This window comes from Melospiza melodia, chromosome 6, assembly GCF_035770615.1.
Source record: "Melospiza melodia melodia isolate bMelMel2 chromosome 6, bMelMel2.pri, whole genome shotgun sequence".
In the NCBI taxonomy this organism is placed as follows: Eukaryota; Metazoa; Chordata; class Aves; order Passeriformes; family Passerellidae; genus Melospiza; species Melospiza melodia.
The window spans coordinates 75,942,480-75,967,271 of record NC_086199.1 but is presented as its reverse complement, the minus strand read 5'-3'; the positions used below and the strand labels follow the sequence as shown (position 1 = coordinate 75,967,271).

Here is a 24,792-nt window from a genome sequence, read left to right as displayed (position 1 = left end):
AGCAGGACCAGATGGCATTTTGGTATTTTGTGTTATAATTGAGAGAAATGTGTACATACATACCAGGTACTATTGTGCCTTTGGTCGGAGTGTGTTTTGTAATTAAAGCAGAATAATCCAATCAAGATTTTGCTTGAGTAGTCTTGTGACTATAAAAGGTAAAAAAAGACTGCAAGGCTTTAGCTGCTTTGAGAATTAGGAAGCAGGTGACTGAAGTCCTGAGTTTAGCATAGCTCTGCTGCTGACTGGTTTTGTAAAACCTGCAGAGAAAGAAAGGGGATTTCTTCACTCGTGGAAACTTCTGCCCTTTCTGTAAATAAAACATGAACCACAACCAAGATGTGAACTGAAACCAAATGTTTTTCTATTTTAATTTATCTGAGGCCCTGCATACATGCAATCTGCCCTGTATTCAAGGGGAGGCTTGCAGACCTGACCTCTTTTCCTCCACTTCTGCCTGCAAAGTGCAGCTGAACCACCTGAGGGGGAGAATACTCTTTTCCCCTTCCTTCCTGCACACTGGCAGCTGCCAAATCCCTCTGTCCATGCCCTGTTGTAGAAGGAAATTTTTCTTCTTATGTGGCCTCTTACCAAACCAGGAGCTCTTAGTAATGTGTGTCACCTTACCCAGCTGCTTTGGCACCTAAAGACCACTTTGGGTCACAGAGCTGGTGAGACCAGATGAGCATTGTCCTTGTTTGGAAAATGGCCTCCCTTTGAACCTGTCTTCTCTTACTCCTCCTGGAGTGTCCTGAGCTGCTGAGGAAGGGACATTCCCTTCCTTCCACCTTCTGTCCCAGAGAATGGAGCAGGCTCTGCAGCTGCTCAGGGGCCTTGGTACCACCCAAGGTTTTATGCTAACACAGGTCTGTCTCCGATTGGGAACAGCAGCTTTGATTTTAGGAGCTGTAGGGCTCTGAACTTCAGGCTCAACATAAGCAAGGCTTCCATAGACCTCACAGTGAATTTGTACCATGTGTATGTAGTAGCTTATCTTCCAGGATGGCACGGCTTTGCTCCATCAAGGGTTTGGCCACGGGTCAAAGCTTTGTGAACAAGAGGGTAAGTTACAGATCAGGCAGTGCCCCCAGAACCTGCTCTACTTTTGGCCCCTGGGCAACCAGCACAGATGTGGAAGGAAAAGGTGCTGGGGATGCACTGGTCAGTTTGTGTTCAAAGGCACCACATCTTCAAATATAAAGTTGTGCTTTCCCACTGCAATCTTCCCTACTTGTGCAAACACAAATGTTTGCTTGCCCCAAAGTATATGATTGCTTGACTTACTCTGAACTAGAAGGAGTGTTCAAAATCTCCAGTCCTCTTTCTCTCTATGTGATTCCCAGCTTACAACTTTGTGGAAAAATATGTCACCTTGGGATGTGCAAGCTAATGCTCATTAAGCCAATATAGGTCTTAAGAGCCATATAGTGCTGTTCTCCATCCTGCTGAGTTAATCATGTTGAGAAGCAGAGTAGACACACTCACAGTGTGCTGCCATTTGGCTATACCACTTCAGGACCTGAAATAGTAGCAACGCCTACTCAGGAATTCATTTTGCCTTATAAAATGTACTCTTAATTCCATGCTTAAGAGGGAGAAAGAGATCCTATATAAGCTTCATCACTGCTGCTTATCTTATTTGTGCTCTTACTTGTTTAAGATTTCAGCTGTTTAATTAAGACCCTGAAGACCAAATGTGGAAGGTGACTTTTTACGGCTCTGGAGCAGGTCAGTGTCATCACACAGCTGCACTCTGCATTGCACGGGGTGTGCTGTGCAGCTCCAGTCCGCAGCCAGCATGGGCTTCCATCGTACAAGGACTGTGATGAGTAGCTGGGGATGATAAAAACACTGCTGATAATGGTGGGCAGAGCAAGGACTGATGGTGACACTCCCAAATCTTCAACAGTTAGGTTGAAAGAATCTCTTTATATTCTCTGTATCTGGCAATTCTCATAGGTCTAAAGCAAATTGGTAGTTTTTATTCTAAGAGATGCAGACCATTTCTTTGACTCCTTACTCTGGAGTCTGGGCAGCTCACTCCTCCTACTGTAAGCACTGAATTTTCTGATATGAATGGCCTTCATTAGTTCCTCAGAAAACAGCAATTTTAAAACGGTAATCCCAAATGTTTGACGTCAGTTTGTATTTATGCTTTAGTCAATTTAGGAGCTAAAGACCCTTAAGTATCTGGTGATGCTGCTTGTTTATACTGTTGTTTGGCATGTGATCCTGCTTTAATGCTATAATGCAGAAGAAAGAGGAGGAAGCACAAGCAATTTTCTCTTTAATAAAAATACCTATTAACATAAATAAAAATACCTTTAACAAAAATACCTTCTCTTTAATAAAAATACATAAACATGCAGTTGAGACAATATTCATTAAATAGGTGAGATATGCATATGCTTAAAGATGTCTGGCCTTTCAAATATGGGACACTTTCCAGTGAAGAATGTTGCTTTCCACTGTAGTTAATCACCTTTGCAACATTTCTATATTGCTATTTCAGTGCGGTTCTTTACCTTAGTACTTTGAGAATGAGAATAAAAGTATTTTCACATTTCACTGAAGGATCTTTGAAGTGCTTTTCACAAACTAATGAAATAATTCTTGCTTCTGAAGAATTACTGAAATTGTTCAGAATTAACCCCAAATAGCACTGATCAAGAGCTGATGAAAACTGTCCTGACAGTTCCCAAAAGGTCATTTCAGGGAGAGAAAAGGGAGTTCAACACTACCTCTTAATCAAGTTTCCAGATTTGTGGAGTGAGGTAATAATATTCTGACAAAGTTGGGAAACCGGGGAAGTGCTACCTGGTTTCCAGCATGTGAAACTGTCCCAGAAGTGGTTGTGCATATCATGACATTGCCCTGTCTGCCCAAGTGAAAGCCAGCACATGAAGGGACTGTCAGAGCTGATAGGCAGCCCAGTGTCTTGTATAAAATAGGACTGATTCCCTCTGTCTGCTACATAATCCCATCTCCATCAGTAGAGTACTTTTGGGTAAATATTGCTAGGGGCAACAAGCTATGTTAAAGGCTAAACTGAGGTGACCATCTGCTCTATCAGCTCGTGTTGCAGTTACTGCAGAGCTTATCTGTGATGCTGTTTCTGTTGTCAGACCACTCATCTGATACCACAGCTCTTTCTACTGCTTCCCTTTCTCCAGCAGCTCCTCTGGGGTATCCCATCCTTTTCCATGCTTTATCTCCACTGTAAACCCATGCTGCAGTGAGAGATACCCAAGCTCCCCTACCCCAAGTCTGAACCCCACCTTTGGCAGCTGAACAAAAATGCTGTGTTAAATATTTGCTCATGAGCTGTACCTTCCATTGAAGCCCCCAACAGCTGCAGTTGTCAGTGCTTTGAAAAGCAGAAAACATTTTACACACTTGCCTTCAGGCACAAGTACAGCAGGAAGTATGAAATTACTGTTCAGTGTGTTTGCTCTACCTTCCTCACAATGGTACACAATAGGTTTTCATGGCTAAATTCAGCAAAAAGCTTCTCTGGTCAATCTCTTTGAGTTTCACTGAATGTGGACTAATTAATAATTTCACCTCATCCTTCATATGGATGTGTGTACATACAGTGAGTGTCTTTAGATGCACAAACATAGCTGATGGCATACATGCATTGTAAATTCTACCAGCAAAGAAGAGCCATCCCCCATTTTGCTGCCCACTCACTGCCACTTTCTTGAGCAGATGAAATCCAGAGAATATCCAAAATGAAGCCCACATACATATGAAGAAGGTTAAGATCTAAGTTGGATGTTCTTAACCTTGCAAGCTGCATGTCTGTGTGCTTTGGTATGGCCTCAGTTACACGTATCAGTGGATGAAAGACCTAATTGATGAGCAGCGAGCTCAGAGAGGGAAGTTAGGCCTAGGTTTTTCAAACATGTTTAACATACGGCGTTTCAATCAGATTAAGGCAAACATACCGTACTATCCTCTTTATATACCATACTATCATCTTTATAAAAAGTTATCACTTGGGGACCTTCTAGTTCCTTTGCTAGGGTTTGGCTTCCAGTCTGTATGCACTCTACTATTGCTCAGGAGAGCACTGTGGATCCTGCTGAGTCAAACCCATCCCATCCACTTCTGTTTCTCAGCTAAGGCATCAACCAAAAGTACTCCCACCCAGCTGCAATGTTGATCCTAGACATCCTGTTCTTCTGCGGCTCCATCTTTTGGCTGCTGGATCTGTCTGTCTGTCTGCTGTCTCCAATCTCAGTCACATTGCAAATTGTCCAGGCCAGGCCTTGTGCCTTTGTTGTCACATTGATGTAAGCATGTCCCTAACTGGATCTGTAAGTGCTAAGTTATCAGAGAGGGTGAGCATTAAAAAAAGTTCCTTGAAATTTTCAAGGATAAGAGTAAACATCCCAGCTCTGTTCCACCAATGAAAGGGCTTAACCAAAATGTCCAAGAGGTACCTCTGTTGACCCCTTCCATCCAGAAAAGCGGGTTTCCATCCAGGAAGGCAAATCCCTGATAAAGATTTGAGCATGCCAGCAACACCAGAGTGGAGAATGGCTTGTGGCACACTGGAAGCCTCAGTGCAACTCCTCTTCAGATGACACATAGGTGTCCACCTTAGCCAGATGCTGGCATTCTCTAGCAAAACAGCTTTTTAATGATGGTGAACTGGCTCTTCAGCAGGGCCTGATTGGAGTTAGCATGGTAATGATAATGATACTTTGGTTGACAAGTGTGATGACAAAGCACAGCTGTCCTTTGATCTTGCAGTAAGGGCAGCATGGCCCCCAGCAGTTTGCTTATGGTAGGGCTTTGTGCTACATGACTGCTGAAAGTAGCACAAACATCTCCAAACAACAGCACAGGCTGCAGTTGTCCTGGCCACTGACCTCTGGGCATGCACCCAGCATGAAGCTTGGGGTGTTACAGCAAGGCTGCCTGCAACCTTACGGCTGCTGGCAAAGCCAGCACCAAGCCTGGCCTTGACTGCTGTCATTAAAGGTTCATTAAACTTTAGGTTCATTAAACCTTATTTCTCTGCTTTATCTTCCATTGCCCATCCTGTCCTTCCTCTTTGCCCCACTAGCTGCCTCCTGGCAAGGTCTTATTGCCTGTTAGGGCTATAGTGTTCATCTCTATTTTCTGTTTTGTATCTCGTGACTTAATCCTTGCCACTTGACAATTTTTTCTTGGCTGGGGCTTCACATCGTTGTTATCTCCAGCTCTTTGTTGTCACCTCCTCACAGCCCCTCTCCCCCTCCTCAGGAATCGCTGTTCAGATCAGGAATCCCTGTTCAGATTAGCTGTGTCCCCAGTCTGGGCACCCCCATCCAGTTACACAGCTTTTACTGCCATCTCCTCCCCATGTCCCAGACCTCTGCCTCCCTCCTAGCTTGCCCTCTCACTAGACCAGCATTATTCTTGGCTCCTCTGGCATCTCTTCCTGAATGAGTTACCAACAACTCTAACCACTGCAATCAGGGTGGATTTCTGGCCCCATTTTTCTTCTCATGTCCCCCACTTTTCTCCCTGGAAGATACATAACAAATGGGAGAAGCAGAGACATCTTTGATTTTGTCTTCTGCTCTTCCATATTTGCCTAGCCTTTATGTTTTACTACCTTCTCCCTGCACCCTGAGGTCTCCCTCCTGGACTGGTGCTGGTGTTTCACATCAGTCATCCTGCACCCAAGATGTTTTCTTCAGCTGACCTGCTAGAAAATACCCTTCTCCTCATGCCAGTCTGTCTTGCTAGCCCTGGAAAACCCAGCAAATTAAATCAGCTGTGTATCTATTTCACATATTTATGAGTGAGATACTAATCCCTGCATAGTGAAAGGGTCATATGTACAAAAGGGGAAATGAGGACACCAGCATTAAAGGGAGAAGTGGGGGAAGGGAAGACCGAGACTGAGAGCAAGGGCAGGGCAGATGTCAAGGAGATGAGTTTACAGTGTCGAAAAAAAATACAGCAAACTGAAACAAGAGCAGATCATTGGCAGGCCATATTGATTGTTCTTTCCTTGTTAGTTCTATATTTAAAGCACTCTTTTTCTGCTCCCTACACCTATGTCTTCAGAGCAGAGACCAAGTCCTCAACTGGCTCAGAAAAATATATAAAGAAATCTAAAAAACAGGAGACACTCCTTTTCTCTGTGTCTTCTATGAAAAGAAACGTTTCTCCTTCCCTTTCAGGCCCAGCAGGAAAGCTGATCTGTCAGACTGATCCATTTGCCAGGACTGTCCTCCCAGGTCTCCCTGCCAGTTGTCACTGGGCAGGCAGGAAAGCTCTTCCCGGCTTGCCCAGCACAGCTCGTGTGCCACGAGGTCCCGGTGGGCAGAGATTCGCACGGGGTGCAGTGACCGTGACCTCGCGAAACCGCCCCGTCTCCCATCTGTTGTGTGCTGTTACCTCCCTGCAACACAAAGCATGAGAAATGTCTGCTGGATACAGAAACCTCTCAGGCTGCAGCCACGATAAAATACCCCTTCTTAAAGCAATGGAGAGAGATTGCTTTTTTTATTGCCCTGTAAAGGATTCTGCAAGGAGTGAGCTGGAGATTTGACAGTTGCATCCTGGTCATAGTTTAACACAATACAGACAGCAGATGCTTCAAGAAGATTATGTTTCTTCATGTGCATTGAGTCTCCAGGGAGATTACACAGTCAGGGTCAAGGGATTTAGGGGGCTGGCTCTACAGCCCTGCAGAAGGATTTTTCTTTTACCAGCAAAAAATATCTGAAAAGCACAGGGCATTCTGCCAAGCCTTCTATATGGAGTCAGCAGGAAATGCTGCTCCCAAGAGATATTTTACCTACAGCTCTGTCAGGGACAGCTTTTATTATAACAATAGCATTGATCAAATATCCCCATTGCTGCTCCACCTTGCAGACCAAGTATTGGGGCTGAGCCTGAGCAGAGGAGCAGCAGTTACTCATTGAACTGTTAAAAGATTATTTCTGTGTGGGAAAACTGTCTGCTTCTGTAAAGGCGGGCAGAAACGGGCACTTTGTCACAGTATGGTGTTTTTGAAATGCAGATATCTTGGCCAAGGAAATCATTAGCTGGCCGGCTCAGAAGACCATGCAAGGGAGACAATTATGTCCAAAGATGCAATGAAAGCCCTCATGGGGTTCTCACTGTACACACTGACAAGACAGAGATGTTTTAATGAGGTTTTACAAAGAAGCTCCCTCCTCCTACTCCCAATCCTGCATGACTGTTAATTTATCTGCTTTGTACATGGAAGGATTAAGACTGAGGAAGCCCTACTAGAGTAAGAACTGACATGAGATTTTGCAATCCAAACCTTGACACCAGCCCGTCTAAAATCCAGTTCTGAAATATCTGCAAGTGTCAGTACAACTCAATTGCAGATAGAGGCACTCCAGGGTGCAAGCTCATAGCCAGGGTGCTCAGTGGTCTCTGGGACCAGCCTGGCCCAGCACAGGCAGGTGCTACTTAGGCAGGTTCTGGCAGGTGCTGGAGCTGTTCACTCCCAACAAGGAGTGCCTGTGCAGCCCAGTTGCTTGCAAGACAAAAGCATGCACCAGCACAGACATGGGCCTGCCTACAGCTGGTTCCTGAAAAAAAAGGAAAAGGTAGTATCCTTAGTCTGGACTAATTTCTTTGTTATTCTGTGTCTCATGCTTGCAGGCTCTGTGAAAAATGCTACCAAATCAAAGAGGGAATGTTTTATGCTTACTGAATGGGGAAATCATTAGTACTGGATAAGAACCAAAGGGAACATGGACCTCACTTATTACTAAATCCTGCCTCAGACAGGCTGCCTCAGACAAAGCTGCTTCAAATGCCCATGTTTTAGTAAAGAAAGGACATTAACCAAGGAAACCAGGATTTACCTCAAGTACTGAAATCGGCAGAGAAAGGAAAAGAGAAAGGAACTGGTTTTAGCAAGTGCCCTCCAAAACCTGTAGAGCTGTATAGGGCATCAGTGTGGCTTTGCAGGGCTGCTGGCCTGAAAACATGAACTGCCCCACTATGTTCCCCCTACCCTCATGCACAGAGGTCAATGGTGCAAGAAATTATAAATGTCAGGAAGTATATCTGAGGTGGAATGTAGATAATAAATTTCGTTTTACAAAGTCATCAGTCTTCCCACCTTGGAGTACAGAAGAAAGGCTTGCTTTTCTTGGATTCCCTCAACATCCACACTTTTGTGGCTGAATTGGTGTCAGCAATTTCCTTTTTTATTCAAGTTTTGAACAGGCAGAAGGAGGAATTGAGGCTCTTGTAAGCAGAGAGAATTAGCTGTGGGGAGGAAAGACTCTGAGAATTCCTGTCCATACCAACCTATTTTTTTTCTTTTCATTTAAAATACATAGTTTTTGATATTATGTGTTTATTTCAATTGTTGACAGAGAACACAAAAAAAGCCAGTGTGTTACTCTAGGCATTTTTGGCAGATAGAAAGGCAAACTATCCAGTAAGGATCAGCAGCTAACCCACAGCAAAGCTTAATCTCCAGCCAAAAGTTTAATCTAACAGAAACCAAACATCTGCCCTTCTTGGGTATGCTGGGATGGACACAGAAGTCTTGGTTTCTGGATGGCTCCAGAATTGTTCTTCATCTTCTGACTCTTCCCAGATGGCGAAGCAGGGCCTGGGCACTCTCTCTGTGGTTTAGATACAAGACTGTGGTGTAGGATGGCAGAATTACAGCTACAAAACTTCACAGCAAACCATGCATAGGTCTAGTACAATTAAAAGTATCCTTCTCTCACCCTGTAAAACATTCTGCTCTTTCTGGATTTTCTCTCCCAGTGTCTCTTTTCATACACAGCAGATTGAAACCATTATCTCTGGAATAAGAGGGTGAATGCTGCTTTTTTTCCCACTCTATCTCATTTCTGACCTTTGCTGCTTTTTACTATTCTAGTCCTGGTTTATAATTGGAAATTGAAAGCTCAAAAGATTTTCTTCACATCTGACATTCATTCATCCTCCTGGCTTCTTTTTGTCCCAGTGAGATTAAAGGCAAAGAGAAAGAAACAATCAAAACTGTGTTTATGGTCCATGTTTTTAATACCAAACCTCTGCTTCTGTTCTTAGCCTGATTTACTGTAACTTCATTCACTACACTGACCTCATTCTGAATCCTCACCAATGTAGGAAGGAAGTCAGGTGATATATTTAAAAACTGAAATATTTTAAACATAACACTGAGAGTTAAGACAAACAAGTCATCTTACTCATCTTCCTATTCTCCAGCTGTGATGACTTGTCTATATTCCTGATCTTATCATTCAAGCTGAGATATTTGAAAAGTGACTATACATTTAAAGTGACTCAAGTTTTACCACTCTGGGACTTTTCTCTCCTGATTCTCTTCAGATGGCTCCAGTTAGAAGTATGTCAGCTGTACACCCCTGGGGAGGAAGGTATTTCATGCTGAAAGCCCTAAAATGAAGCCAGCTCAAATCGGAGGCTTTAAAAAATCATTTGGCCTTTGTTGGCGAGTTCCCACTGCGAGGTCAGGGAAACACGCAGCTCCCAGTGGAAGCTGAACCAGAGCCACTTGAATTTTGGCACCATATGGCTCTTGGGTCACACAGCCCAGGGTACACCTGTCCCTGCTGATGCCATGACAGCACAGCTGATGAAAGTCAGTGATGAAGGCAGGATGTCTCCATCTTCTGTCAGCTCAGTGGCACCTTTCCTTATGGTGCATTTTATTTTGCGAGGCTGAGAGTGCTCTCATTTCATACCCATTTCCTCTTTGGTGTGAAAACTGAGGTCCAGGATAATATTCCTTCAGTGGCTGAACTGGATTGGACTCTGATGCTTCATGCAGATTCATAAGCCTCTATCCTAAAGACTACTAAAACAAAAGTTTGGGTATGAGACAATTAATAGGACTCTGGCTCAGTAAAACAGCTAATCATGCATTCAGCTCCTTGCTGTACAAATGTCCTATTTTACTTCAATTAAGTATAGGCTTAATTTCCTGCATAGTTAATTTAATACAATTTGCTCCAGTGATTTATTTAAAAAATAGCTATGGCTCTGAAAAATCAATTTGTCCTGGGCAGTCAGTGCAGGGTGAGGATGATGTGGTCTCAGCTATAGCATTGTACCCAAACACTGAGTGACAAACATTCTTGCCTGGCTAGTCTCCATAGTAATTGAATTCGTGGTGTTGGAGTACTGGGGTGATATTTGCATAAATTATTGAAATACCATGCTTCAAGGTAAAAAAATAATCACTACAGAATTAACCTGATCTCTTCTTTCCTCTGTGGTTAAATCTTCTGTAATTATCCACTAAGAGATATCTTCCATCTGTTCTCCAACACTGCTAAGACACAGGACACTGGATCTCTGTCTGTTTGAGACTGCTGAGTTCCTTGTAGGTGTGTGTGAGCATGAGTAACATCCAATTGCAGAGTGTGAAGATGTCTCATTCTTTCACAGGCAGGCAGGCAGAAACCTGTCAAGCACAAATACTGTGGCAGTGGAGACATTCTTCTGCTTTCTCTGCCCAGGATTGGTGGTGTGTTCTGTCTTCCAGGCCACCTGGCCAGCTTTGGAAACACTTCAAAAGCATCTTCTAGGGGAGAATGGTCAGGATGTCTGGAGCAGTTTCCTTTGTAGTTCCAGCCATAGGGATCTCATTCATTGCTTTAAAAATAAGTAGAATGAAAACCATGCAAAAGCCAAAGGCCCCAGACTGAAACAATTAAAGGAATGATAAGTTCCAGGCTTTGTTTGCTTTCCAGGTTTGTGTGTTTGTTGTTTGAAATAAGAGCTACTGGGTTGACATCAGCTGCTGGGTTATCAGAGCAAGTAATCTGTAACATCACAAAGTGAAGACTCATTTCCCCCCATTTCTGACAACTGCACAGAGATGAGTTTCTGAGATCTATTCTTCTCTCCTGGTGTCTAAGCAAAAAAGCTCATCTCTCAGTCAAGTCCACTGGTTCCTGTTGTCTCTTTTCTCCACTGAAGAACTCTACAGATGGAGTGAGGGCTGTACCTGAAAGCAACAGATGTCCTCCCCTAATTGCTAAAACCAGGCATCATCATGCTAATTTCATGGTGTCTGACTCCGAGTGTGATGACGAGGGATACACAGTGCACTTTCACTACTGGTCACTGTGAAAAATCATTACTTTGATTTTTCTAGTCTCATTGCAGCTTCTCAATAGAGGCTGGATGCTGTGAAGGATCACAATGCTCCTAAAGGCCCGTGCTGTGAAATTTGTCACTTCTTTGTCTATCTTACCATCTCACGAAAAAATGCAGGAAAATCTGTATTGAGAATAGCAAGGACGGGTGAATGCAGACATCACTACTGGGACAACCACAGCAACTTCAGTAAGCAGAAGGTCAGGACAAGGCAGGAAAAAAGGGGTGCTGGTAAGGCACAGGGTGCTGAAAGGCAGGAGGATGTCAGGTTTGTTTTATGTAGGGTAAATTTGGTTCAGCATGTGCAGGCAAAGATCTGCTCTGTAACAGCAACTTCACATAGACTATTATGGTGCTGTTGTATCAGTTTATGGCCTTCTCATCTAACAGAAACTTAACAGGGAAATATAAAAACTCCAAAGACTTGAATGACTCCTCCTGTCCCTTTAACCAGAAAAAGCTAAATGAAGTAGGAAGCTGATCTTGGTGGGTAATCTTCTTAGATGAGTACAGGCTAAAAGTGGAATAATCCCTGAAGTCTCTCAATTTGTTTGTTGTAGTTTGGGCAAAAAGCAAATGCAGATGAGTTTTTCAAAGCTGTAACATGCAGGTGGGGCTGCCCTTGTGCTGCAATAGCAGTGAATGTGGCCGGTCTGCTTTTTTGTAAAAAGGGTAGGAGGTACAGATGCTCCCTTTCAAAAAAATGGAGCTACATTGGAAACGTTGCTATTGAATATTTCTGAAATAGTTTTGGAGGTTATGGATAATTCTGGATTCACAGCAGCATGGGTGAATAGGCAGAAAACAGAGAGATGCCTTCTGCCTGTCCTGAGGAAAAAAATCTTCTTTTTCCTGGGTGTAAAGGTGTGTGGTCAGACAGATCTGTACTAATACCTGAGGAGGATTCATTATTAGTTGGGTTTAATCCTTCCTGAGCAGGAGGAAAAAGGTTAATTGCTTGGGGAGAAGCATTTATCTGGTCCACAGATGGTTCAGATGACTGGGACATAGTGGGAAGAATAACACAAAATGAAAAGATGGGTTACTTTTTCAGGGCTCTGTTGTTCTTAATTTATTATAGCCAATGGCAACAGTGCTGAGCAGCTTCTAGAAAAAACAGAATGGCAGTTTCCTTTCCCCCAGCCCATCCCTGGAGCAGATGCATCTGGCAAAATCTCAAGTTGAAGTAGCTTTGCTAAAGCTGTGCTGGTGTGGACAGCATGAAAAATAAAGTGTTTTCAACCAGGGTCAGGCCTCCTTATGAGATCTTTCTAATTTCTTTTTTTTTTTTTTTGAGATGGGGAAACCTCAAAGGATTGGAAATAAATTTCCAGCTCCTTTGGGGAGACAGACACAGACAGAATAATTCATTGGAGGTTCCTTTGTGTGCTGTTATTGAGCAACCTCTTGGGACCATAATCCCAGGAAAGCATGTGCTGTTCTATAAGTGTTTTGCAGTCCCCAGAGCTCACAGGTCATTTCTTTCTATTAAAGAGTGTGGTAGGCATCAAGTAGGTAACCCCAAGGAATAAGAATATATTAGACTAATTAGACACTAGTCAGCAAGCATAAGGTGGGGAATTGCTCTGAATATCTGGATTACCCTTGTGAGTCAGAACTGTTGCTGTATTCTGCTGGAGCAGACTCCTTTGGGGACACATTTTCACAGGAGCAGGGGAACACTGCTAATTTTAAGGAAAGAATTGATAGTTGGAAAAGAGTAATAAACCTGAGGATTGTAGTCAGTATCAGTGAGCTGACACTGTGTTAGCAATTATATGAATCATCTGAAATGTCCCAGAATGCAAACTATTATCTGAAAATGCTCACAAAAGACTGTCTTGGGTTTGAGGAAGAAACTTTTCTGTGGAATCTATTCCAGAAAGGAAACATTTTACCATTATTTTTTAAATTCTAGGGACTTGCAGAATTATTAACTACTGAGTATTTATTTGGGTAAGAACTGATAAGTATTTCATAATGTGTCCTTCAAATCAGACTCTATCCCTTTCTGCTTGCCCCTTAGACAGCTAATCACCATATCCTTTTTAATTTTAATTGGTGTGCTTGATGTTAGATCCTTTTGATTCTGTGAGATCTCGTTTGTTGTTGCTGTTATACTTCTGCCCTTCTGTGACTCTTCCTCCAGTGTTGCCAGTTTAAATGACCTTCTTATGTTAATGTGAAACTCAGTTCTTATAAAGTAATCATCTCTTAGCTTTATTTTTCCTTTCTTATTTTCAGTTCCAGAAGCAGCAAAAGGCTTAGACTAGCACAGTTCTTTGCTGTATCATGCCCGACACATGAGTCTATTGGGCTGGCACTGCTTCCTCTGTTTGCAGACTAAATGGGCAAAACCAAAGCCGAGATGGAAAACAGACACCCTGTTGTCAAGGAGCTTGACCAAGGTCACAGAGCAGAGCAGTTTGCAGAGCGTCCTGATTCCCCAGTGACTACTGTCCTGGTCAAACAAATGGAAGCTGTGATGTGCCTGCTGTGCTGCTGCTGGAGAACACTGACGGTGACTAAGCATGTGTGAACACACCTAGGGTTATCCTCTGAATGTTCTCTCCCTTAAGTTACATGGGGAAGATGATGCACAGTTATTTGACAGCAGGTTTAAAGGTGTATTTGCATATCTGAGAAGTAGACTGGGGAACAGTCATGACACTTCTGAGAAATAAGATTCAAAGAACTTGCAGGAGAGGCACCTGGCTGTATTGATTTTGCTCACAAAGTTTCTGAAGTAGTTGGCTGGTAAGATTTTCTTCCCTTGCTCAATGTTCCAAAACAGCTCTCTGGTTTAATAAAGGTATTTCGTTTGTGTAGAAAGTGAAGAGGAAGCCTGTCGGCCTGCAGGTGAAGGGAAAGCCCTGATGTGTTTGTGGGAGGAAAGCAAAGTCATCCAGGCAATGCTCCCCTTTCCTCTGCTGGGAAGGTAGGGCTTCTGCTACCCCTGTGCTGAGGAGGAAACTGTAGTTCATGACAAGTTATACTATGGTCATGTCCTTCTTTTTACATTGAAACTAAACTGCAGCCACAGACATCTTTTCCCTTTCTTTAGACACCTTTTCTCAAATGTGATTCAGTTTTCAAGTCAACTTTTAAAGGCCGACTACACTAGGAGGAGCTCTTCCTCCATGCCATCTCTCTCTGTTCAGGTACCTTTTCACTACAGCTCTGAGGTGCTTTTGTATGGGCTCCCTGCCCAGCTTCTTACATCCTCTGGACTTCTCTGAGCATGCAAGCTCCCTTCAAGGTAGGAAAGAAACGTGAATTCCCTGACCTTTTTTGACACTCTGTTTGTTGGGCATTTTGAGATAGCTTCTTGCTGCTTCTGCTGTTCACTCTTTTGGAAGAGTGGCTGAAGTGTTCTGTACTTGGCAGCTTTGCTGTGGCATTTGTTTTCCAGAATAGACAAAAGCCCAGCCATGCAGTTCCCAGTGCTCAATTTCCCAGTTAGTGCTCAGTTTCTCAGAAGGTAGTTTGGTCCATTTTTTCTTCAGTTGGGTTATTTTTTAGTACTTTAAGGATTATGCAGATAACTTATAGAACTAAGTTCAATACTTTCTAGTATAACCTAGAGTGAGTTGGAAAGCACACCCCATAGACATTCATGCCAGTCACGTTTGATGACTGCTTCTCCCTGTTACATTCAGAAATTCCCTATATTTGGAACAGGGTGACCAGCAGGAATAGGGAAATTATTCTTTTCCAGTATTTGGCATTGGTGAAACCACATCTTGAGAACTGGCTTCAGTTCTGAACCCCTCAATTCAGGAAGTATGGGAGGGTGTCCAGAGAAGAGCAACAAAGCTGGTGAAGGTTCTTGAGTTCAATAGGGAGCAGCTGAGGGAGCTGGGGTTGTTTGGCCTGGCAAAAAGGGAGGCTGGGGCCTTATCACTCTCCACAGCTATCTGAAAAGAGGCTGTAGCCAGGTGGGGTGTGCCCTCCTCTCCCAGGTAACCGATAGGATATGAGGACAGGTTTAGGTTGGATGTTAGGAGGAAATTCTTCACCAAGAGTGATTGGGCGTTGGAATGGGCTGCCCGCGGAGGTGGTGGAGTCACTGTCCCTGCAGTTGTTTAAGGAAAGACTGGATGTGGCACTCAGAGCCAGGGTGTGACAAGGTGGTGTTCCGTCGCAGGTTGGACTCCATGACCCCAGAGCTCCTTTCCAACGAATTGATTCCACGATTCACATCATGGGGCATTTCTCTCACAACTGGCAGCAGACCAGGTGTCCGTGAGCCCTAACTATGAAGACAAGGACGTCATTCCAATATTCCTTTCTAACAAGGGACCGCGTGCATGGCACGCTCCATGCTGCAGGCTCTCGGGTTCTGTAGACGCTGTTGTGCAGATGACGGAAGGAATTCCTACATTACAGTACAAGAGCGCCGTGCAAGGCTCCCGTCTCCGGGGGGGCCGCTCACGTTCACGGGCAGAAGGAACACTGAACAGCCCCCTGTACCCTCAGTCTCCGCAAAGGAGAGCAGCTTCCTGCCCTGAGCGGGGACTGAGGGGCACAACCCGCCGCCATCACAAGCACCCACCCCGAGAACTACCGCTCCCGGCATGCCTCGCGCGCAGCCAATGGCGAGCGCAGGCCTTGCCCGGCGGCCCCGCCCCTTGGCCCTCGCCGCGGGGCCTTTGAAAAGTTGCCGGGAGCGCGGATCCGCTCCCGCAGCGGCGCTGGCCCGGCCCGGCCCGGCTCGGCTCGGCTGAGAGCCCCGGGCTGGGGCGCCTTTGCTGCGGGACGCCCCCAGGCGCGGGGTGAGGCTGGTTTGCGGCGGGAGCGGGCTCTCGCTCTCTCGGCTGTCGCTGCCGGGGGCCGAGGGGCCGGGCTGGGTGTCCGGCTGCAGGCGCACCCTCGCTGATGCGGCGGAGGGAGCCTGGAACTCTGGGCGTCCTTCCTGTTTAAGGAGAATTTTGTAGATGGGGCAATAAAGTTTCCACCTTGTAAAGTCGTGGAGGCCTGTGCATCTGCAAAGTTGTAGCAGCTTTTTGTTATGGCAAACATTTGCGATATTTGCACTTACGTTACTTTGTTTTACGTTATAAAAACCTTTGTTTTGCTCCAATGTCTGTATGAATTAATACTGGGAATGTTGGCTAAATAATACATGTGACACAGCGATATGGCCAGTCATATGTATGTGTGTGCTTTGGATTGTACTGGGCTGGACAGCATTTTGTGCAGTAGAATTCAGTGTTACTGGCACACCAAAAGTGGGTGTTGTATTCCAGCAGTGTATATTCTAGGACTGAATGCTTACTGAGATTGCTCTACAATTCGTATTCAGACATCCAAAGTTAATTCTTTCTTGCCAGTGCCATACAGCATGAGGAGTTCTTGTTCAGCTCATGACTGTCTAATTTCTGGCTTATGTCTCAGTAACATCTGTCCTATAGACATTGCTGTTCTTACTGGAATGTTCTCATACACGGTCAAATATGAGATGTAATTAAAAATCTGTATTCAGACTGGTAATATAATTTAGTGTGACACAGACTTATATGGGAAATCTGTCTCACATTACATCATGTGTTCTGTAGCAGGGAGTTAGTGGAATTGTCCACACAATCATATTCAAATCATTTTTCAAACATTTTTCTGTCTGCCCTGTAGGTTGGGAAGCATGGCTGCTAAGAAACTAAGAAGAGCACAGTTGTCTCAGGAAATGTGTGAAAGACTGAGTCGCTATCAGATCACCACCTGTCAGGTGAAAGAGTTATTTTGTTTGTGAGGGGTTGGTCTTTTGTGGATTGGTGGCAGTTTGGGAGTGGGTTTGTTTTTTTGTAAGTTGGTGGTTTTCTTTGGTTTTTTTGTTTGTTTGTTTGTTTGTGCGCGACTGTGTTGTTTTAATGCATGTTGTGTTCACTTTTTGGCAGTTTAATTAAACTGGGATCTTTACTTTTTACAAAGTAGGGAGCATTTCAGACTCAATCTGGCCTGCTGCCTTGTAAAAATAAAGCTTTAAAATCATGAATGCCTAACTAAAACATTTAAACTTTTATGTACTTACTGTCCCTGTGGAGGTAGGGAAGTTGCAGAAGCAGCTCTGTGGAGAAGGGCTGGGGGTCCTGGTGGGCAGCAAACTGTCCCCGAGCCAGCAGTGTGTCCTGGTGGGCAGGAAGGACCATGGGATCCTGGGCTGGGGGTCCTGGTGGGCAGCAAACTGTCCCCGAGCCAGCAGTGTGTCCTGGTGGGCAGGAAGGACCATGGGATCCTGGGCTGGGGGTCCTGGTGGGCAGCAAACTGTCCCCGAGCCAGCAGTGTGTCCTGGTGGGCAGGAAGGACCATGGGATCCTGGGCTGGGGGTCCTGGTGGGCAGCAAACTGTCCCCGAGCCAGCAGTGTGTCCTGGTGGGCAGGAAGGACCATGGGATCCTGGGCTGGGGGTCCTGGTGGGCAGCAAACTGTCCCCGAGCCAGCAGTGTGTCCTGGTGGGCAGGAAGGACCATGGGATCCTGGGCTGGGGGTCCTGGTGGGCAGCAAACTGTCCCCGAGCCACCAGTGTGTCCTGGTGGGCAGGAAGGACCATGGGACCCTGGGCTGGGGGTCCTGGTGGACAGCAAACTGTCCCCAAGCCAGCAGTGTGTCCTGGTGGGCAGGAAGGACCATGGGATCCTGGGCTGGGGGTCCTGGTGGGCAGCAAACTGTCCCCGAGCCAGCAGTGTGTCCTGGTGGGCAGGAAGGACCATGGGACCCTGGGCTGCACTAGGGAGAGCGTGGCCAGCAGGTCGAGGGAGGGGATCCTGCCCCTCTGCTCAGCCCTGGAGAGCCTCGCCTGGAGTGCTGTGCCCAGCTCTGGGCTCCTCAGGACAGAGATGGAGCTCCCGGAGCAGGTCCAGTGAAGAGCTTTGAAGATGATGAGGGGATTGAATCATCTCTTCTACAAGGAAAGGCTGAGGGAGCTGGGCCTGTTCAGCCTCCAGAAGAGACGGCTGAGAGGGGGCCTTAGCAATGTGTAAAAGTATCTGAAGGGAGAGTTGCTAAACCTGTGGAATATGCACTAATTTTGGATTGCATCAGTTTAGTCCCCAGCCTGGATTTCTAGGTTGAGCTCTCTGAATTGCTCTGTACTCTTTCAGGACTTTTTATGTCTTTCCCTCTTGGAGCTAATGAAAGTGACAGGACAGAGCTACTATGAGGTGCAGAAGCTTCTCTGTAAAGTCAGCCGAGCTTGTGCTCCCAAAATGCAGACAGTAAGTGTGCTTGTGTTGGTACTCCTTTTGATACAATATCTGGAAAAGCTGAACATTGTCGCTCATCTTTTTAGCTGGGAGGCTTGTTTTACTGCACAATGCCATAATGTTTTTATTTTCAAATGTAGGTCTTTGATGCACTTTAGGTTGATACAGTTACATTTATTAGGTATCATAGCCCCTTGAGATTGTTCAGGCTTGCAGCAGCAGTTCTGAGTGCAGCAGGGAAATAAGTCATACTCTCTGCCAATCCAGCATGTAAAAATTGCTTATAGAAATTGCTTATAGCAATATGTATCCTGCAGTGAAGAAAATAATTTTTTTAACTACAAGCAAATAATAAGAATGTTGGTATAAATTTGGTTTAGATATAAAAGTGGTGCCAAGAATTGAAGTGATCCTGACAATAGCTTCTTAAGGACTGTTTCCACCCATGTTAATGAGTTGTGTGCCTTAGGCTACAGTAGCCTAACTGGGGAAGGTGCAAGAAGGAAACACATTGTCTGCAAGGCAGTGGCAGCATTTTCTTTTCTTTTTTGAATTCATATGAAAAGATGTCTTTTAAAACAGAGAGGATACAGTCTTTTAAAACTGAGAGGATACAGACAGTTCTGACCTCTGTCAATGCACCCCCTTTTTATTCCTTGCAAAAATAATCCATGACCAAATGTGTAATTGGCATAGTAATCATAGGAGTAATTCTGTGAGACTTTAAATTCACTAATATCCTGCAATCAAATTAGTAATAGAAGAATTTGTATGACTTTTACTGAATGCATTTGAAGCTAGTAAATTGGTAATGAACACTGATCAGGGAATTTTACAGGTTGAAAACAAACCTTGTTGAATAGGAGCAGAGACAGTTTTTGTCACATCATGATTAAGGGCTTATTATTTAATATTGTGGTAAGGGAGAGAAAAAAGACTTAAATTTACTCTCTGAGCTATAAATGGAATATAAATACAAGGAGGAGTGATGAGCTAAGGGCAGACTATAGCTGAATATAACAGTACTTCTCTCATTGTTGAATGTTAAGTCACACCAGGTTGTTAAAAGCAAATACAATTTTCCTATTTCCATTTAAAAAAGCATTTTCTGCTTTGCTTGTTTTCTTTTGCTATTTTCCCTCCTTTTGTAGGCTTATGAAATGAAACTAAGAAAGTCTGTCAATCCTTCTTCAGCCTTTTTATCCACCACACTTCATAGTTTGGATAGAGTCCTGCATGGTGGAGTGCCTTGTGGATCCCTCACAGAGGTAATTTGTTAAATATATTTTACTTTAGTTGAGCATTCTGCCTAGAAATCGAAAGTCACAGATAGGTTGGACCGTCTTGTGTCAGGTGCTTCAAACACAAAACACACAAAAATGTTTGCATGAGAACAGGTCTTGCCAAGTGCTTTTCTTTGTCTGCTGTGGCAAATTGTCACAGTAGAGGAATAAAAATGAGAAGTTATGAAAATCTTACTATGAAGAAAATAAATTTTTTTTCATCCTGTAAGCAAGCTAGATTGATTTTGATTCCTGATAGAAATGACTTACAAAATCTAACAGTGACTTAAAACATACTAGAGTTAAAGCGAGACTAAGTTGAAACTAAACAGTTTCTGCTCTAGAATCTCTTATATAATGAGGGCTTTTAAAGATTAGTTTGTAAAGATTCTGAGTATTTCTTTTTGTAGACAATGGAATATGCACCATGCATGGAATGCACAGCACCAGGAAAGGCAATATTGCACTTTAAGTTTTCTTCTGGAAAAAGCTTCTGAATGTGACTTTTGTTTTCTATGATATTTTGGTTAAAAATGAAAGGACCTGCCTGGTGCAGTTCTCTACAGTGGGAGATCTCACCAAGGGAGGGAGATGTTGACATATGTACAAGACATGTAGTGGATGAGACCAGAGCTGCAAGCCCTTCCACCTGCACCTTGGGCTTGGTTGGTGACTGATACATAACTATTTGGTCACAAATAATACAGAGATCACTAGGTAGGATCCAGAAATGTGATGAATAACTCAAAAGATTAGATGTGTCCAAGAAAAAATAAAATAGTGTGTCCAAAAAAAAAAAAAATTGCTTTTTATTTGCCTTTTAGGTACTAAGTGTGGAAAGTAATTAGGGCACCTATTAGGGATTTTTCAGCAAATGAAAAGGTAGATAACCATTGACCATACAGAAACTGATCTTTTCTTTTAAAGCCTGGTTCTGGGGGTTTTAAGAAGCTTTTTTGCAAGAGTCTTGAGATTTAAAGTAGTTTAAAAGGTTGGCAGCTCTGAGTGTTCATCAGATTGCTAGATGGAATTTTAGTGGAAAGCTATCAATTTACAGCTGCAGCTGGTTTGATGCTGTGCTTCTGCTGCTTTTATGCTCTACTGCAGCTTGTGAACACTTTCAGGTTTGTTTTTGTATTTTTGGATTTGAGTGATCTTAGGATTTAACCATTTTAATTTGCTTTTTTACAAGTCACTGGAGCATAACAGACAAGTAGATTGTCTTTTGGCATTTTTGAATTAGACGGATATTTTAAGTCTGACAGAAGTTCTCATCAAAAGTATGCTGAATGCAGAATTTACTTCCTGACTGCTAGGACTAAATTATTGTCTTTCTGTTACTTTACCCAGCAGTAAAACTGGAAACTTGGAATTTGAGTACCTGATCAGAGGGATTAAGACTTGTGGTCATATCTTCTATTGCCAAATCTCCTTTCTTTTTGAGTGCCAGAGGGATTTGATTTGCATTACACTGTTTCAGATAATTTTTTTTCCAAGCCACTATTAGGTTTTAAATTGAAGATTAAATCATAGCTGAAATTCTGTGGTCAGAGCTTTTTTCCAAGTTTTATGAGGAAGAATTTATTTTTTAGAAATAAATTCCTAAAAAAAGGAATTTATTCAAAATCCTTTTTTGAATATCCAAGAGTTTAATCTTCTGGTAGATGAAGATTTAGCTCTTTGTGTTTGCATTCAAACCCTACAGATGTGCCAGAGAAAATATATAAGTATATATAAGTATATATATAAGTATATAACTTATGAAAAATAATTTATCTCTGCCTAATAAAATATATTTTAAAAAACTCAAGTGGTCTTCATGTTTTTCATGTCTCTGTCTGGGTGGGTTTTTTTCAGAGCAGATTTGGAATAAAATAAACCAAACAAATTTTTTGCAGACATTGAATTTAAATTTATTACAGGAATTTCAAGAAGGATTCAATTGTTCTAAACACTTGCTGAACCAGGGGGTAACGATAATAAAATGTTGTAGTTCTGTAAAATTCTTCACTGTGGATTACTTGAAAGCCTGTTTTAAGGCCCTTTAAAGGAATGCAGATTAGACATGAAGTATTGTTGGTTTTGGGAATACAAATGCTTTCTTGCTCCATTGGCTTGCTTCCTTGTGCTGCAAGGTTCCCTCATTTTCTCGGATGTGATGCTCATATCCTCAGACATTTTTACAGCATCTCTGCTGAACTGGCTTCTGTGTCAGCCACTGAAATGGATCTTGGGTCCAGTGCACCTCCCAGGCAAGGCTGAAACTAGAAATGTTTTTATGAAATATCATCACAGTTGTCCAAACATTTTAATTTCACAAACTGGATTGATGCCCTCCCCTCATTCATTTCAAGTTCTCTTTTTAACAAGAAACAAACTGGTGAGGTTCATTGGCAGTCACAGTCTAAGGAATGTGTATTGCCTCTGTACTTTTTGTATATGCTTTGGGTTCACATTAAATTGTAGCAGATATTGGTGATATGATAGTTTGTAATTTAAGTGCACTGGCTGGGGAACAGATAATTGCATAAACTACTGATTCTTGATCTGTAATTCACCAAATGCAGTGTGTTCTTCTAAAAAACATCATTTAATGCTTCTCTTGCATTAAAGCTTCAAGTAGATTGGTTGATATAGCTTGACTTTTAGGCCTTGTTAAAAGACAAAGCTGATTAAAGGGATTTTAACCAACTGTTAACTGTAGCTACTGTGATGCTTCTTCTGCAAATTCCTTGTACATTTTCTGTGCTTCAAGTCATGCTGCTACTGCTTTAAACAAAACCATAGCAATACTGTATTATCTTCTGGTGAAAGTATTTGTGTTTGAAACCAAACTATCGTTCATGTAGTCTCAAAAATCAGTTTGATTTTGAGTGCCTGTCAATTGTAAAGTTTTTAAATTTGAAAGTTAAATTAAAGTTTTTAAATTTAAAACACTAGCTCTGTGTTTAGGCCTTTGTTCTGGCAGTACTAGGTGTTTTGAGACAGCATGCTTTGTTTTACAGTTCAGCTTACCTGGAGAGGCTTGCTTTTACACCTTGCATTATTAGTTTGTTGCTAATGGCATAAGAATGAACCCATTACTCTGATTTCACTGCCTAGAGTCACTTTATTTTTGCTGGGTTTTGGCCCTCTGAGTATTTATGATTTCATCATCTCCCTTCCCAGAAGCAGTGACAATGTGATATTGTATTCAAAGACCCCCTGTAGTAGTAATGAACTTGCAATTATCTGAACACAGTGCCCAGCATTCAGACACAGTCTCTGGAAGATCTGCAGTGGATAAAGTACAGCAGACTGCCATCTCTAGTAGAAAAATATTGCTCTCAGAAACTGGTGATCTCATCAAACAATGTGTTCTTTGGATGCTTTTTCTCCTCAAAATCGTACTGGAACCTTTTCATGCAAGCTGAGCATTCTCTCTTTGAATGCTGCTTCACCACTGGGGCTTTCAGTGAGCACAGGTGGAAGATTTGGGGATCTGGTCTGGATCATTGAATGGTGTTGGTGTTGAAATATGGTAATAGGGAGTTAACATCAATGAATAAACACACTGCATAGGGCAGAGTGTAGTCTCTGAGGCAGATAAAATCTGTCTAATGTATAAATGTGGTTCATATTGAACATTCATTCTTTATATTCTTATTATTCTATTCGTATTCTTTATAGGATATAAGCAATTAGCCTGGTGTTTCTAGGAGAGACCTGGTTTTACCAAGTTCATGATGATTTCTAGGGAGATGTTTGTCTTTGAGCTCAATAGCTCTGGACTTAGTTTTCAGCTCTAAAAGCCTTTGATGACATGTGAATGTCAACTGTGAATCTTTTAATTCTGCTCTGTTTTAGAAGGTAGCAGAGGGACAGATGGAAGAGAGCTAGGTGTCTCTAGGGAAGGTCTTGTGAGGTGAGGGGGAAAGTAGGGGACCTCAAATTTGAAAGGTAATAATGATGTCAAAGAAAGTGACATCATAAGCATAATGCTCTGTCTGAAAAGCTTTTTTTTCTTCTTCAGGGGATGAATTTGTCTGCAAGGTACAGATCCAAGAGTAATTGCAAATTGGTCTTTGTGGGCTATGTTCTGTCTTTTCATGGCTGTTGTCTCCTTTGGTTACTGAAAGAGCAGAATTGGGGGAACACAGGCTGATGGGACTTAGATAAAAGTAGAAGTATGGTGAAATGAATGTTATGTTGCTAATCTTTTTCCTTCCAGATAACTAGCCCACCAGGTTGTGGCAAAACACAATTTTGTATTATGTTAAGTGTTCTGGCTACGCTTCCTGTGAGCATGGGAGGACTAGATGGGGCTGTTATATACATCGACACAGAGTCTGCATTCAGTGCTGAAAGGTAAGGTGCAAAATTCTACAATACACACAACTTCTTAGCACCTTTTATCCTGGAACCTTCAAATATTTTCTGAGCAATAATTGTGCATTTTTAAATACTGGTGGTAATTATTAAACATTCCTCTGGTACATGCAGTTATTCCACAGACAATTAAATTAACTTAATAAAATGGTTTGTTCATCTTCCTAATTTGTATGAGGTTGCAGATTCCAGTTCTGGTATGACAAGGTGGATGGCATGATCTTTAATTTTTAAATGGTTTTATTAGTACCTGAAATCTTGCTTTGCAGTTTGGTTTGTGGAGTTAACAGGATATTGATTAGAGGATGTAAAGGCAGAGCATTTTGGCTACAGAGGCAGTAGAGGTTTTCCAGTGAACAGTGGGACTGGTGTTGCCAGTTTCCCTTCAGATTTCCATCCTGTTTCTGTTCAATACCCTCCTGCATTTCTGATTCCCTTCTGCAGTAACCTTGCATCTCCTGTATCCCCAGCAGCTATGCAGTACTGTAATACCTTACTGTATGACTGTACTGTGCCTTAGTGTAATACCTTACTGACAATACTGTAACATACCTGCTTCTCCTCATATCTCCTGCTTGGCCCATGCAACCCCAATGGCTCAGCTGTGCATGTTGATGTGCTTGAGTGCTGAATGAGTGTGCTGTGCTGGATTGCTTGAGTTACTGTTGGTTGCTGCTCTTCCCATGTTAACTGTCTGATTAACTGTTGAAATCATCCTGCAGTGCTTCATGAAATGTAGCTCTAATTTATTTTACTTAGTTACCAAAGTTTGCTAAATGTTGTGGCTTTGATCTTTTTGAGATT

General features: G+C 42.9%; 1 protein-coding gene across 1 annotated transcript in view; it reads left to right on the top strand.

Moving 5' to 3' along the window:
- The window catches only part of RAD51B (RAD51 paralog B), a 385,935-nt gene that overhangs the window by 21,462 nt on the left and 339,681 nt on the right, over nucleotides 1-24,792 (top strand). Inside the window, exons 2-5 of the mRNA XM_063159287.1 lie at nucleotides 16,771-16,864; nucleotides 18,236-18,349; nucleotides 19,489-19,605; nucleotides 23,831-23,967. Coding sequence (XP_063015357.1) covers nucleotides 16,781-16,864; nucleotides 18,236-18,349; nucleotides 19,489-19,605; nucleotides 23,831-23,967 — 452 coding nt within the window. The 5' untranslated portion in view covers nucleotides 16,771-16,780. The remainder of the gene's footprint in view (nucleotides 1-16,770; nucleotides 16,865-18,235; nucleotides 18,350-19,488; nucleotides 19,606-23,830; nucleotides 23,968-24,792) is intronic.